The following is a 14130-nucleotide window of genomic DNA, read 5'->3' on the forward strand; positions in this document are numbered from 1 at the left end:
TGGTGCTCCTCGTGCTCCAAGGAGGCTGCTATCCACCCCTGATGCCTTCAGATTTTAGCTTTTTGTATTTTTCCTCTATTTATAATCCTGCAATTCTTTCCTGTATAACTCTAAACTCCATACACAGAGTGAGCTGCTGCTTTCCCGTTCTGGTCAGACACAACAATTCCTCTCCAAGGACACCTCACTGCCTCAGGCCATGAGAGATGTGAGCAAAAGTGAGTTGGGGGGAGCAAACTTGGGGCAAATGACTTCATTAGCTGCATCTGTAATTGTAACCCCCAATATGCAAAAGGACCAAACTTATAAAAATATAAAAATCCATGACCCATGGTCCATTTTTGGGTGTAGCACCTGGGGGAACTTCACCTGCCCAAAATGTACCTGAAGGCCCTTCAATAAATAGAATCACTTTTTATTCCCTTAATTGTGTCTGGCCTCTGTGTTTAGGTAGTCCCAAAAGGCATCACCCCCACCTGAACTGGGGTTCAAGTTCTGTCACAAGGCTGTGAAAGCAAGGGTGGATTTTTGGAGATCAGGGCCCACCAAGCACCCTCCTGCTGGGGAGAGTCTGAGGCACAGGCAGGAGGGGCCAGAACCACCACAGCACCACCACAAACTCTATTTACATTTATGTTAATTTAGCAATTAGGCAATAATTCACTTCCATCTAGGCAATAATTGCCCTTTTTCCCTGCAAGCCCCACAGCCGCCCCAGATCAGGATCCAAGAAAAGAGAACTATTGTGTGAATATTAAAAAAGCTTTAGTGATGTATAGTTCTGTTATAGTTTAGATGTCCTCTGTTCTCCCAAGTTTGTCATATGCTGCTATCCCTAAGAAAGAAGAAATGTGTAGTTCTCTCATTAATAATGGTGCTTGTGACCACTGCCACAGGAAGGCATGGCAGATTTTAATCTAAAAACTTAAAACTACTTTTAATTAGTTTTAATTAACTTTTAACTTCAGGAACAAAGTTTGGAAAAATTACTGGAAAAATTACCAACACTCTAAAGTTTTATTAAACTAACCTTGACATGCCTCAATGAACAAAGTCTGAAGAGAGACAGAGATATATTGCTGAAATGGGACACGAGGAATGCAGAATTTAAAGCTCTCAAGGACATTGTGCAGAAACCAGAAGATAAAGAAGTACATGACAGAAAAAACTCAATTGTTATATTGTGATTGTTGTATCCATATGGCCGGCCAAGGATTGGGATTTTCTCCAGAGGATCCAGGTGATGGGCACTGTAACAAAACTGCTCCCAGCAAAGGTTTATTCTGCTCCCTCTGAGCTGGGGGGAAGCTGCAGTTTTAGGGGAGGAAGATCTGCTTTCTGCACTTCATTTTGATGCCTCATCAAAACCACTGCAGATTTAGATAAAAATCAAAGGGTAAGTGCCCAGGAAGGTGCCCTGACAGCCTTAAACAAAACAGAATTTGGATCCCAATTGCTCCCTAAAAGAGGGAGAACCTGAGTGTCCCTCTGCTCCCTTAGAGGAGCCTGAGTGTCCCTCTGCTCCCTCAGGGGAACCTGGGTGTGCCCCTGCTCCTTTTTGGGTACCTGTGTGTCCCTCTGTTCCTTCAGGGGAACCTGGGTGTCCCTCTGCTCCCTTTGAGGAACCTGAGTGTCTCTCTGCTCCTTCAGGGGAACCTAGGTGTGCCCCTGCTCCTTTTTGGGTACCTGTGTGTCCCTCTGTTCCTTCAGGGCAACCTGAGTGTCCCTCTGCTCCTTTTGGGGTACCTGGGTGTCCCTCTGCTCCTTTTGGGGTACCTGGGTGTCCCCCTGCTCTCTTTGAGGAACCTGAGTGTCCCTCTTCTCCTTTTGGTGAACCTGGGTGTCCCTCTGCTCCACTGGGGGGAGCCTTTGGGGGACTCTCCCTTCGTGCCAGATTTTTCTGCCCATGATGTCATTTTGCAGGCACGGGACCCCTTTTTCCTTGTGCAACCTTCGAGGTCCCTCCCAGCCCAAACCATCTTGTGTTTCTCTGAGGCTGTGGCCTTTCCCTGCCCTCTGAGGCCGCCATGCCCAGAACCTGGAACCACCCAGTCTGTGACATCAGCCCCAGGGCTGCAGGTGCCAGGGGCAGTGCAGCTGCTGCGGGCACTCGGCTCAGAGGCTGCCCTGGAAGAGACAAGATTTTGTTTCTTTCAGCTGGCAGTGATGAGCCTGCTGTACCTCCTCATCCTCCTGGCTGTGTACGCACCTGCACATGGCACCTGGGACAACTGCAGGTACGGCCCCAGGCTCTGGGAGGAGGCTTGTCCCCCATTGTCACACCCCAAACCCCATGTGGGAGGGGGCAGAAGGAGCCAACAGGAGCAGCAGCAGCTGCTGGGCAGGGCAGTAATCAAAGAATAACACAAAATTCACAGAATTTTGGGTTGGAAGAGACCTTCAAGATCATTGAGTTCATTCCCTGACACCTCAACCAAACTCTGGCACCCAGAGCCACATCCAGGCTTTGTTAAACACACCCAGGGATGGTGACTCCACCATCTTCCCAGTCCCAAAATTCCCAGAATTCACAGAATGACCAGATTGGAAAAGACCTCCAAGATCATCAAGTCCAACCCAGCCCAAACACCTCAACCCTGGCACCCAGAGCCAACCCAGCCTTGTTTAAACACCTCAGGGCAGTGCCCACCTCCCTGGCAGCACATTCCAGTGCCCACTCTCTCTTTCTGTGAAGGATTTTTTCCTCATGCCCAGCCTAAACTCCCCCTGGCACAGCTGGAGGCTGTGTCCTCTTGTCCTGGTGTCACTGCTGAGCCCTCCAGAGGAAATGACCTCGTGGGAATGGTGTGAGCACAAAGAACAGAACAGAATGACCAGGCTGGAAGAGACCTCCAAGATCATCGAGTCCAACCCAGCCCCAACACCTCAATAAACCCTGGCACCCAGAGCCACATCCAGGCTTTGTTAATCCAGGCAGAGCTGGGGGAAATCACAGAATCACAGGATTGGAAGAGACCTTCAAGACCATCGAGTCCAACCCATTCCCTGACACCTCAACCAAACCCTGGCACCCAGAGCCACATCCAGGCTTGTGTTAAACACATCCAGGGATGGTGACTCCATCACCTCCCCGGGCAGAACATTCCAGAACTTGATCACTCTAATGACTTTGTCCTTCCAGAGGGACCTGTGGGCAGCGGCCCATGGCTTCTGACTACAACTCCATAGCTGCTGACTACAGAATCATGGCTGGCACAGGCGCCCTGCCAGGGGCCTGGCCCTGGATTGTCAGCATCCAGGACCCCAGGAAAGATGGCAGCGGCCACACGTGTGGAGGGTCCCTCATCAGCCCACAGTGGGTCCTCACAGCAGCCCACTGCTTCCTCCAGGCCAGGTAAGGAGGAGATATTGGAATAATTACCAATATTGCTGGACAGGACGTGCCTGAGCTTGTCTGGCCCTTGGTGCTGAACCAAATAGCAGCTCTGCGGTGTTTTCACCCCAGAGACACTTTTGGCCGGCTGGGTGTGTGGTGTTTCACCCACAGACACTTTTGGCCGGCTGGGTGTGTGGTGTTTCACCCCACAGACACTTTTGGCTGGCTGGGTGTGTGGTATTTCACCCACAGACACTTTTGGCTGGCTGGGTGTGTGGTGTTTCACCCCACAGACACTTTTGGCTGGATGGATGTTGCAGTTGGGTGTATGGAAACAAGTCCAGGCCTGCAGGAGCTCTGGTGGTGGTGGGATGGAGCTTTCCCCCATAACAGGGGCTGCTCCTTGGGTTTCCCTCTGTGGAGAAGCTTTAAGGTGACGGTGAAGGAAAGGAGTTGGTTCTGATGGAGGGTTTGGATCCAGAGCTTTATTCTGGCCCACAGGCCTCTGAATGCAGCACCAGCTCCAACAGAACTCCCTGATCCTGTGGTTGCTGCTCCTTTAACCCCGGGGAGAGGGGCAGGGAAGGGGCAGGGAGCCACCAAGCAGGGACAGGAGAGGAGATCTCAAGGGACAAAGGACACCTGGATGGCCCAGGGCCCCCCAGGGGTAGAGGGCATCCTTTGAATCTGCCCAATCACTCGAGGCCCTTCTGGAATTCCAGGACTGACAGACAGTGCTGGGAGGGGGAAGGAGAGGTGACTGACACACCTGGCAGGGAATGATCAGGGAAGGGACCCAAGGTTCCGAGGTAAACCCTGAAATCACAACGCAACAAGGAGCAAGGAAGGAATGAGGGTGTCCTCAGCACACAAAGAGTTGCCCAGCCTGCAGCACCACATCCTGCTCCCCTGCTGTTTCCTTGCAGTGTGCCCAGTGCCTTGGCACTGCAGAGCCCATCAGAAGGTTGGGCTGGTGCCACTGCTGCCCAGGAGCCTCCAGAGTGGCATTCCTGGAGCCTAAGGCATGCTAGGGCGGTCACACTCCTTCCCTGCTCAGAAGGCCGGAAAGTGCTGAGCTACCACAGTGATGCCCTTTGGGACTACCTAAAAACAGGCCAGACAAGGGATAAAAAGTGGTTCTATTTATTGAAGGGCCTTCAGGTACTTTTTTTTTGGGCAGACAAAGTCCCCCCATTATATTATACATTAGAGGGAAATCTTTGGTATCAAGCGTATCGGGAAGTCTGTACCTCTCAAGTAGCTCTGCTAATGGGGAAGAAAAACCCCAAATTCCATAAGAATTAAAATTTAAAAGGGAGGGTTATACATTAGAGGGAAATCTTTGGTATCAGGCATACTGGGGAGTCTGTACTTCTCAAGTACCTCAGCCAATGGGGAAAGAGAGAAGGGAAATTGGGATAAAAAGGAGGCTGCATCCTCCAAAAACTTGAGAGATTCCAGGGGAATGCCCCATGGCCTCTCCATTTATTGGAATAAAGCAAAAGGACTCCTCTGTCTCCTTTTTGGACATAAACCTCTGGTGTTTGTGGATTAATTTTCCTAACACCAGAACTCTCCTTTGGTATGCCAGGGTTTTCATCAGGTGAGATTACTGCAGCCTCAGCACGAATTTACACACATCATCTATTACATGCAGGATTACAGATAGATGAATGTCACAGACATCTTTTATGAAAAATCCTTTCCTTAGGATTTTTCCTCCTGAGAAGCTGAGAGGCCTCAGGAACAAAATGTAACCAATGGTTATCTGCAGCTGTGGAATGCAACAGGTGCATCTGGGATTGGCTCATGTGGTTGTTTCTAATTAATGGCCAATCACAGTCAGCTGGCTCAGACTCTCTGTCTGAAACACAAGCCTTTGTTATCATTCCTATGAAATGCAAGTAATAAACGACACGATTATGAAGGTTTCTTTTTGGGTGAACAGAGAGGGGGAATTGTGGGAATCCACAAAATTAGAGGGTTTTGGGAAAGCTGCAAGATGAAAGCCTCAGATACAGCAGAACTGTGAGTAGAGCTAAAGCAACAGCCATGAGATAGGTCAGCAGAAAAAATATTTAAACTGTAGAAAAGCAAGAGCAAAATGAACAATGGTCTGTGTATTAACGCTTGTCTGAATAGCTCTCTAAGCTGCAGAAAGTTTATCTAGCAAGATATTAAGAAAGTTAAAGCTTAATAATGGAGCTCTGTGCATTGTGTTTTGAGGCTTACAAGCAGGTATTGTATTCGAAATAAGCAAGCATTGTTTTAACTAAAGGCATGTGTGCTTATGGTGATTGGATAGAACTACTGTCAATGTGCTTTTGCTTTGTGTGATTGGTCAAGAAGTTTATAAAGTGAGTTGGAACATTAAGTTTTTTGGTCTGCTGTTTTAGCTCTACTCACAGTTCTGGTGTATCTGAAGCTGCATCTTGCAGCTTTCCCAAAACCCCCTAATTTTGTGGATTCCCACAAAATCCTTCCTTCTATTCTTTTGGTATAGTTTTAATATAATACATATCATAAAATCATAAATCAAGCCTTCTGAAACATGGAGTCAGATCCTCGTCTCTTCCCTCATCCTAAGACCCCTGCGAGCACGGTCACAGATGGAAAACACCAAAGCTCAAATCCCAAGGTATCACCAGCACCAGGCTCTGCTCCCTCTCAGCCCCGTCTCTGCCCTGCAGGAACGTCACCAAGTGGCGCGTGCTGATCGGGGCCACCCAGCTGAGCCACCTGGGCCCCGAGGCTCAGGTGCGCCACGTCAAGAGGCTGCTGGCCCACCAGGAGTACACGGCTGACTCCCAGCAGAATGACATTGCCCTGCTGGAGCTGGACCAGCCCGTGGAGTGCAGCGACTACGTGCAGCTCGCCTGCGTGCCCAACGCCTCGCTCACGGTGTCGGAGCTGAAAACCTGCTACATTGCTGGCTGGAGTTCTGCCAGTGCTAAAGGTGAGCTCCCAAAAAGGGACCTGAGGGTGAGCTGGGCACGCCCTGGGAGGAATCCAGGCAGCAGAGACCAAAGTCAGGCTGTAGGATGTATGCCTCTGGAGAGGTGTGCCTGGCCTGCTCCCCAAGGGCAGAAAGGGCAGTGAAATGTGATTGTCCTTAAGCCAGGTTGTTGCTATAGAGCGTGACACCAAGACCCCCATCAGAAAGGTGTGTAAGAGGGATTGATTATAGCAATGTGTTGCTTTTATCGTTTTTCAAGATATTTACATTTACTTAACAGACACATTCACTGCCCATTGGTCATAAGAAAGAAACAAAGTCCTCAGTAGGTGAACAAGGAGCCACGTCATTCTGTGAGCCAGCCAAAGTCTGTATCTCTTAACTTTCTATCCTTCATCACTTCTCCTTGGTGACAGCCTTGGTGTCTTCCTCAGGAGAGATACAGGGCTTTCCTTATCTTCAGGAAGCCTTTGCTGGCTCACAAGAACAGCACAAGATGCCTTTCCTACACCAGGTCTCATAAGCTCTTGGAGATTTATTTCACACCCAAGATAGCTCAGCTACCTTTGGAGGCATAAAATCAGCAGGGTGGCTTCTGTTGCAGTGTTGGAAACAAAAAGGTTTAATAAAAGGCAAAACAACAAAACTCTTTATAGAGAAAAACCGAGCCAGGTGCAAGAGGTCCTTGCTCCTGGTAAAACACCTCACAAAAGCCATTAGTTTCTTTGTTCTCTTCTTTTTCTAGTAAATTGCTCAGGCAGGATTTTTTGGCTCCTGTCCAATTGGCCATCCTTAAGTTTGAGGTGAAGTCCCCCAGGTCCTATGAGATGTCTTTTCACCTAATTGAGGAGAGAAACTTCTGGACTTATTTCCTTTTTAAGGAGACAAAGGATAGTTTTGTCACTCCATCAACATGGGGCACATTCCTATAGGGTACAGCCCTTCAACAGCTGTTCCAGAGGCAAAGCCAAGCCCTGGGTGTGGGAATCCACAAAATTAGAGGGTTTTGGGAAAACTGCAAAAGGCAGGCCTCAGATACAGCAAAACTGTGAGTAGAACTAAGCAGCAGCCATGAGATAGGTCAGCAGAAAAATTATTTAAACTGTAGAAAAGCAAGGACGAATAGAACAATGATCTGTGTATTAACGCTTGTCTAGAATAACTCTCTAAGCTACAGAAAAGTTTATCTAGCAAGATATTAAGAAGTTTGAAGCTTAATAATGGAGCTCTGTGCATTGTGTTTTAAGGCTTACAAGCAGGTATTGTATTTGAAATAAGCAAGCATTGTTTTAACCAGAGGTACCTGTGCTTATAGTGGTTGGATAGAACTACTGTCAATGTGCTTTTGCTTTGTGTGATCAGTCAAAACACTTATAAAGTGAGTTGTAACATTAAGGTCTTGGTCTGCTGCCTGAGATGTGAGCTGCTGGCATCTTCCCATTGTCATAACCATGTATTGAGACTGATGCTGGAAAATCAAACAGCTCCAGGCACGTTCCACAGCAGCCCTGGCCCGTTCGTGATTTGTACATTGTGTACATTTGTACATGGTGTACATTTGTACATGGTGTACATTTGTACATTGTGTGCATTTGTACATGGTGTACATTTGCACATTGTGTGCATTGTGTACATTTGTACATTGTGTACATTTGTACATTGTGCGCATTTGTACCTTGTGCGCATTTGTATGTTGTGTACATTTGTACATGGTGTACATTTGTACATTGTGTGCATTTGTACATTGTGTACATTGTGTACATTTGTACATGGTGTACATTTGTACGTTGGGTACATTTGTACATGGTGTACATTTGTACGTTGGGTACATTTGTACATGGTGTACATTGTGCGCATTTGTACATTGTGTGCATTGTGTACATTTGTACATGGTGTACATTGTGTACATTTGTACATTGCGTACATTTGCACATTGTGTACTTTGTGTACATTTGTACACACATTGTGTGCATTTGCACATGGTGTACATTTGTACATGGTGTACATTGTGTACATTGTGTACATTTGCAGATTGTGTGCATTTGTACATTGTGTACATTGTGTACATTGTGTACATTTGTACATTGTGTGCATTTGTACATTGTGTACATTTGCACATGGTGTACATTTGTACATGGTGTACATTGTGTACATTGTGTACATTTGTACATTGTGTGCATTGTGTGCATTTGTACATTGTGTACAATTGCACATGGTGTACATTTGTACATGGTGTACATTGTGTACATTTGTACATGGTGTACATTGTGTACATTTGTACATTGTGTGCATTGTGTGCATTGTGTACATTGTGTACATTTGTACATTGTGTACATTGTGTACATTGTGTACATTTGTACATTGTGTACATTGTGTGCATTGTGTGCATTGTGTACATTGTGTACATTTGTACATTGTGTACATTTGCACATTGTGTACATTTGCACATTGTGTGCATTGTGTGCATTTGTACATTGTGTACATTTGCACATTGTGTACATTTGCACATTGTGTACATTGTGAACATTTGTACATGGTGTACATTTGCACATTGTGTACATTGTGAACATTTGTACATGGTGTACATTGTGTACATTGTGTGCATTGTGTGCATTGTGTACATTGTGTACATTTGTACATTGTGTACATTTGCACATTGTGTACATTTGCACATTGTGTACATTGTGTACATTTGCACATTGTGTACATTGTGTACATTTGTACCTGGTGTACATTTGTACATGGTGTACATTGTGTACATTTGTACATTGTGTACATTTGCACATTGTGTACATTTGTACATTTGTACATTGTGTACATTTGCACATTGTGTACATTTGTACATGGTGTACAGCCCCCAGCCAGCGCCACAGGGGAATGAGTTCACCCCAGACAGGGGCGTGGAGGTGGCAGGGAGCTGCTGGGTGCTCATTCCTTGCTGTGCTCCCAGCTCAGGGTGCCAGTGATGTCCTGCAGGAAGCCAAGGTCCGGCTCCTGGATGTCCGGCTGGTCAACAGCAGCCGCTGGTACGCTGGGGCCATCCACACCCACAACCTGTGTGCTGGCTACCCCCGGGGTGCCATGGACACCTGCCAGGTAGGACTTCACATTTTTGTTGGTGAAAAATGCGTATTTTATGATTTTCGCAAATATTAAAATGAATATTATATATGTTATGTTAGAAAGCTGTATTAACTTTTTGTATAAATTATATATTGCTGTATTAATTTTCTCAAGTAGCGTATTAATTATAGTTTTAGGTTATGACATAATGGTAAAATAGAAACTGTGTGTGTGGGATATTTTTTTTAAGAGAGGAATGAGGTACTCACACCAGATAGCAGCCACAGGACACCTGAATCTTTCAAAGAAAGAGGATTTATTGCTCCATTATCAGAAGAAACAAACTTCTTCCTGCCTTGCTCAGCTCTGAAGACGCTGTCAGGATTCAGAGGAAGAAGCTGACACTGACCAGACAGAATCCTGTATTTTAGTAGAATTTATGCATCATGTGAGGTGTATGAATATGTGTGAAAAATGTGTATTTTATGATTGGCTTTTGGCAAATATTAAAATATTATATGTGTTGTGTTAGAAAGTGATGCTGTATTAATTTTCTCAAGTAGCGTGTTAATTATAGTTTTAGGTTATGACATAATGTTAAAATAGAAACTGTGTGTGTGGGATATTTTTTTAAGAGAGGAATGAGGTACTCACACCAGATAGCAGCCACAGCACACCTAAATCTTTCAAAGAAAGAGGATTTATTGCTCCATTATCAGAAGAAATTAAATTCTTCCTGCCTCACTCAACACTGAAGACACCTTAGGATTCAGAGGAGGAAGTTGATGATGACCAGACAGAATCCTGTGTTTTAATATAATTTATGCATCATGTATGAGGTGTATGAATACACAACAGGTTATTGCTTTTAAGCTTTTAATCCTCTGTTAACATGGGTCCTTTTTTGGGCTTACTTTGCCCAGAAAGAGGTACCCGGACTGTCTGTAACACTTTTTTTTTAATTGTCTCGTATTGTCCTAATCTCAATTGTTCAAATTTTTATTACTCTAATTATATTCCTGTTTTTGTAACCATTTTATTACTATTAAACTTTTAAAATTCTAAAAAACAAGCGATTGGTGTTTTACACAGTGATAGTAAAAGATTTTAAAACCACAGAAAATTCAGAGTTAGAAAGAAAGCTAGGCTTAGTAGGCCCTGGGAAAATGTTAAAGGTTAGGAAAATGTTAAAGAAAAATGTTAATGTTAGGCCTTGTATTTGCTAGATCATGTGAAACTGCACCTGTGTAGTCAGTGTATGATAAATTATATAATTGTTAGATGTGATGATTGCTTAGTAATTAGATATAATTATTGTTTAATCATGAGAAACTATGTTCAAGGGTTTGAGGAGGATCACAAGAAACCCATGCTTGGATGAAATCAATGTATAGAACAACGTAATAGAACATTGTATTGTGATATTGTAATATCAATAGAACAATGTAAGTTTAATAATTAAGATGTAGCTATATAATGATAGAATATAAAACACGTTCATCCCAAACCCGTGGCGGGTCAGATTTGGGTCTGTACCCCTGGCACCCAGAGCTGTCCGTAAAAGCACCTGCACAGAATCATTCTGTGATTGTGTTCCTGAACACCAGCACTGGGTGCCAGCCCCCAGCACTAAAGTTACCTGGACACCATGGGCTGTGCCTGGCAAATCACTTTTCCTCCTCTGCTTTAGTTTCCTTGCCAAGGGCTCGTGTTCCCCAGGCCTGCCCCTCTGCCCAGAGAGCCCATCCAGTGCTCTCAGCAGCACAGAGGTGCAGATCCTGGATTATCCATGCTCTGCCCATCCAGGATCACCGTGCAGACACAAGAGGGGCCTTCACACACACCCACCCTGATCCCAGCTGAGGTTCTGGAGACTCCTGGAGTTCTGGAGACACCAGCACCTGAGCAGAGCCTTTTTGTGCCATGAACACAGCTGGGGCAGGGGCTGCAAGAAAAAAGCAAGCCTCTGGTGCTGAGAGCATGTTGGGAAGGGTGAAAGTTTGACAAGGAAAGTCTCACAGATGCTTAGCAGAAAGATTTTGGAATGTAGAGTCTGATGAAGGAATAGAGATGGAAGCAAGTTTTGATAGAGAAGAAAAGAATTGCTGAGCCAGTCTCACTGGATAACCAAGGAGGCAAAGGGTGTGTTGGTTAGAAGGGGCTTTTATGAATTAAAGCAAAGGATAAACCCACCCCAAACAAGAAGATGTTTTTACCAAGCACAAAGAGAGCACAGGCAAACAAGTCAGCAAAGCTGCAAGTAGAAAAAAGGTCTCAGAATTTTCCACTGCACGAAAACTGAAAAACAACTTCTGGCTTAAACTGTGATGTACTGACTTTGAGTGATTGGAGAACAGTACCATGAATATGGGAATTACAGTAGTTATGATGGGCTAGAGATAATAGTTAAGGTATAGATTGGTTCTACTGTATGAAGATGCCCAGCAAAGAAAAGTAAATAATGCAGTGTGACCAAAAGAAAAGTATAGAATGCAGTGTAACCAAAGCCAAGGGGTCTCCAGGCCTGCCTGCAGCTGGAGCTGACAGCTGTGGGCACAGCTCTGTCACCCACGACCCTGGATTGCTGTAACCTCTTGGATGGAATAAACTGCATTTTGTATGCAATAAACTGCATTTTGTATACAATAAACTGCATTTTGTATGCAATAAACTGCATTTTGAAGAGCCACCTCAAGTCCTGCATCCCTCATTTAAGCTCTTACAAGAGCAGCCACCCAACAGCACCCTAATCCTCCTTCCTGTGTTGCAGGGTGACAGTGGAGGGCCTCTGGTGTGCAAAGATAACCGTGCCAGCTACTTCTGGCTGGTTGGAGTGACCAGCTGGGGAAAAGGCTGTGCGAAAAAAGCCAAACAGCTGGGAGTCTACACCTCCACTCAGTACTTCTACAACTGGATCCTGATCCAGATGGGCGTGTGCCCACCTGCAACAGCCACTGAGTCACCCTGCATCTCAACCCCTCTTGAGCAGCCAGAGCCAACACCCACAGAATCAGGCTGCTCTACTCCCACTCTGTGTCCGCAGTCAGCTGAAACAGAGACTCCAACGCCAGAGCCAACCTTCAGCTCAACCCCTTCTGAGGAGCCAGCGCCAACACCCACAGAGGCAGGCTGCTCTACTACAGCCAGCACTCATCAGCCAACTGCAGCTGCCATGCCAGAGGTAGCCTGGACCTCAAATTCCTCTGAGGAGCCAATGCCAACACAACCTCTCTTGCCCACTCCGCATCCGTACGAGATTCTGCAGCAATTCTTAACCAAGGTGCACCAGATGCTGCAGAGCCTCATGGGGAACAGGACAGAAGCAGCAGGATGAACAAGATCCAGTGCAGGCTGCAGTGGACCATGACCACTTCACACTGGGCCAGTGCCTGCTGATCCAAAGGCAGCCTCAGGGTCAAAGGTGTCCCCTCTCCTGCCCATCTTCCTCCTCTGCATGCACACAAATGCTGAAATTGATTTAGTTGTGGAAATAAAGTTGCCTATAGCCACTGTTAGCACGTGTTTGCAGTCCAGTCCAGTCTCCTGTGCAAGACAAGGAGTCCCAAGCCAGGCACCAGCAAAACAGAGCTGTGATGGGAGAAGGGAGCACAGGTCACAGGGGCTACAGCTCTTGGGGACAGCAGCTGGGAACATTGTTTTATGCTGCCCATCAGGGGATGGATCCCTGGGTGTGGGACTTGAAACTGGGCTCTGTCATGAGTCAGGAGATGTGGCCACTTAGCACAGTCAAAGCAGCCTGAGCTGGCACTGGTGCCAGCTTGGGTCTGGAAGCGTCCTGAGCACTGCGGAATTTCAGGAGCCAGCTGGCCACAGACCCCCAAACACCAACCTCAGCCCTTTTCCCTGGCAGAGAAAACTCACCAGGCCAGGGTCCTGATGTCTGTTTGCAGGAGCCACTTTACACTACCAGGGGAACCAAAGGGGTTTTTGCTGCTGCTTTGGCACCCTAGATATGGGCTTCCCTCTCCTAACCCTCACCTCCTCCCCTCACTCCTCTTCTACCATGTCTCCCCTTTCACCCCTTTACTGTACTCACATTTCCACCCTTCACCTGCCCTGCACTCCTCCCCAGCCCTTCCAGCAGGTGAGGCAATGACCCTAATGGTGGGACAGCCCCAAAATCCCTTCCAGCAGGTGAGGCAATGACCCTAATGGTGGGACAGCCCCAAATCCCTTCCAGCAGGTGCAGGCAATGACCCTAATGGTGGGACAGCCCCAAAATCTCTTCCAGCAGGTGCAGGCAATGACCCTAATGATGGGACAGCCCCAAAATCCCTTCCAGCAGGTGAGGCAATGACCCTAATGGTGGGACAGCCCCAAAATCCCTTCCAGCAGGTGAGGCAATGACCCTAATGGTGGGACAGCCCCAAAATCCCTTCCAGCAGGTGAGGCAATGACCCTAATGGTGGGACAGCCCCAAAATCCCTTCCAGCAGGTGAGGCAATGACCCTAATGGTGGGACAGCCCCAAAATCCTTCCAGTAGGACAAGACCCCCTGCAAAAAGGTAGGGATGATGCCCTCTGTGGGCTAGAGAGTGACAGGAAGGGTTTGGAGGCTGAACTGGTTTTTTTAGGTTTTGATCAGGGCTTTTAAAGGATATCTTAGGGGTTTTCTGTAGGAGTTTTTTAGGAATTTTCTGGAATTTAGGAGTTTTCTGGGAATGTTTAGGATACCATTAGGAGTTTTTCAGGGCTTTTAAAAGATTTTTTTTCAGGGTACTTCAAGGGCTTTTTTAACTTCATTTTAGAATTA

General features: G+C 46.4%; 1 protein-coding gene across 1 annotated transcript; it reads left to right on the top strand.

The window, feature by feature from the left end:
* The first annotated feature begins 2163 nt into the window (after positions 1-2163).
* On the top strand, positions 2164-12690 carry LOC118696502 (acrosin-like). The gene is made up of 6 exons (XM_054517405.1): positions 2164-2237; positions 3143-3355; positions 6028-6293; positions 9244-9389; positions 12127-12300; positions 12400-12690. Exons 1-6 carry the CDS (start codon positions 2167-2169, stop codon positions 12688-12690), a joined length of 1161 nt encoding a protein of 386 aa, XP_054373380.1. The 5' UTR covers positions 2164-2166.
* The last annotated feature ends 1440 nt before the right edge of the window (positions 12691-14130 follow it).

Source organism: Molothrus ater, chromosome 27 (assembly GCF_012460135.2).
Source record: "Molothrus ater isolate BHLD 08-10-18 breed brown headed cowbird chromosome 27, BPBGC_Mater_1.1, whole genome shotgun sequence".
NCBI classification, from domain to species: Eukaryota; Metazoa; Chordata; class Aves; order Passeriformes; family Icteridae; genus Molothrus; species Molothrus ater.